The sequence below is a fragment of the Aplysia californica genome, unplaced genomic scaffold (genome assembly GCF_000002075.1).
Source record: "Aplysia californica isolate F4 #8 unplaced genomic scaffold, AplCal3.0 scaffold00137, whole genome shotgun sequence".
NCBI lineage: Eukaryota > Metazoa > Mollusca > Gastropoda > Aplysiida > Aplysiidae > Aplysia > Aplysia californica.
The window spans coordinates 899,554-901,432 of record NW_004797407.1 but is presented as its reverse complement, the minus strand read 5'-3'; the positions used below and the strand labels follow the sequence as shown (position 1 = coordinate 901,432).

Here is a 1,879-nt window from a genome sequence, read left to right as displayed (position 1 = left end):
ACCCCCACTCTCTTTGTATCAATCTCCCACCCACCCCCTCCCCCTCTGTCTCTCTCCCACATCACCCCCTTCTCTTTTAAACCTATCCCCCCCCCTTTTCAGGTCCAACTACTACGCCGTGGACAACGTCCAAGCTCTGGGAAGTGGCTACAACAGATATGGAAGCACCGGAACTGGCTACAATGGAAATGGCTATAACAAGAATGACAACAACAACACCACCACCAACGGCAGTAACGGAAACGGCAACAGCAACAGCAATAATGGCTACAATTCAGTCAACAATGGCTACAACTCGAATAACAACGGATACAACTCAAACAGAAATGTCTACAATCCAAACAGAAGTGGCTACAATTCAAACAGGAATTATTATTACTCAAATAGAAATAGCTACAATCCCAACAGAAATGTCTATAACTCAAATAGAAACGGCTACAACTCAAACAGAAATGGCTACTATAGAAACAATAATGGCTACTACAGAACCGACAATGTCTACTACAGAAACAACAATGTCTACAACCCAAACAGTAATGGCTACAACCCAAACAGCAATGGCTACAACCCAAACAGCAATGGCTACAATCCAAACAGCAATGGCTACAATGGAAACAGAAACGACTACAGCGGCAGTGGTTACAACGGAAATAACTACGATGGAACTGGCTTCAATGGAAATGGTAACACTGGAAATGGCTTCAATGGAAATGGTAACCCTGGAAATGGCTTCAGTGGAAACGGGTAAGGTTTTATGAAGATTTAGACTGTTTTTCTTTTCTCTCTCTCTTTTTTTTTTCTTTCTTTCTTCTTTTTTTTTAAAGTTCATTTATCTCTACCTACTTCTGGAAATGGTTTCAATGGAAAAGGGTAAGGTTTCTGTAGATTAGACTGGGTTTTTTTTTTGGTTTTTTTTGTTTGGGGGGGGGGGGGTTGTTTGTTTTTTGTGTTCTTTTTTTCTCTTTTTTCTCTCCGTTCGTTCTTCTCCGCCTACTGTAATCTGAGTCGGTGTCTATTGTACATTGTATATTATTATGCCTCACGCCACCATTAATAAAATTAAATTTGCGTGATTGGCGGGTGCTCTGTTGTGGTTTGCTCCTGCTTTCCTATAAAACATAATGTTATTATATTTTTAGCATTTTTTATCCTCGTTATCTCCCTTCTTTTTTTCTTTTGCCTATGTTACTTTCTTGTAGCACCTCTACTCTTCCGCACGTATGTGACCATTGATACAATTAATTTTTGGTGGTTGGCATGTGCTGTGATGTAGTTTGCTCCTTCTTTCCTATAAAACATATTATTATATAAATATTTTTAAAAATTATCATCTTTATCTCCCCTCCTTCTTTTTTGCGTTTGTTACTTTCTTGAAACACCTCTTATCTTTCGCACGTATATGACCATTGCTGCAATTAATTTTGGGTGGGTTGGCGGATGCTCTGTTGTGGTTTGCTCCTGCATTCCTATAAAACATATGTTTATCATCTTTATCTCCCCTCCTTCTTTTTTGCGTTTGTTACTGTCTTGTAACGCCTCTATTCTTCGCCACTTTTATATGACCTTATTGTGTTTTAAGAGCCTTAAAACTCATACCAAGACAAAATCGTCGACACAATTTGGGTCGTCCAGGGGGTGGGCTGCTTTAGCATTCAGCCCCCGTCTGTCAGTATCAGGACCAACCAAGGCTCAGTTCGATACAACATCGTGGTTGGCAGGCAAATACGACAGGGAAAGTAACAACACTGTGGACGTTGATCTGCAAAGACATTTCATTGAACTTTTTCATAGATTTTCCAAACTCCTACAGAAAAAGCTTCTCTCTCTCTCTCTCTCTCTCTCTCTCTCTCTCTCTCTCTCTCTCTCTCTCTCTCTCTTT

General features: G+C 40.1%; 1 protein-coding gene across 1 annotated transcript in view; it reads left to right on the top strand.

The window, feature by feature from the left end:
* Positions 1 to 101: 101 nt before the first annotated feature.
* Positions 102 to 1,879, top strand: part of LOC106011535 (probable serine/threonine-protein kinase clkA) — a gene marked incomplete at its 5' end in the record, with an annotated part of 3,450 nt that continues 1,672 nt past the window's right edge. Inside the window, 1 exon segment of the mRNA XM_035969313.1 lies at positions 102 to 744. Coding sequence (XP_035825206.1) covers positions 102 to 744 — 643 coding nt within the window.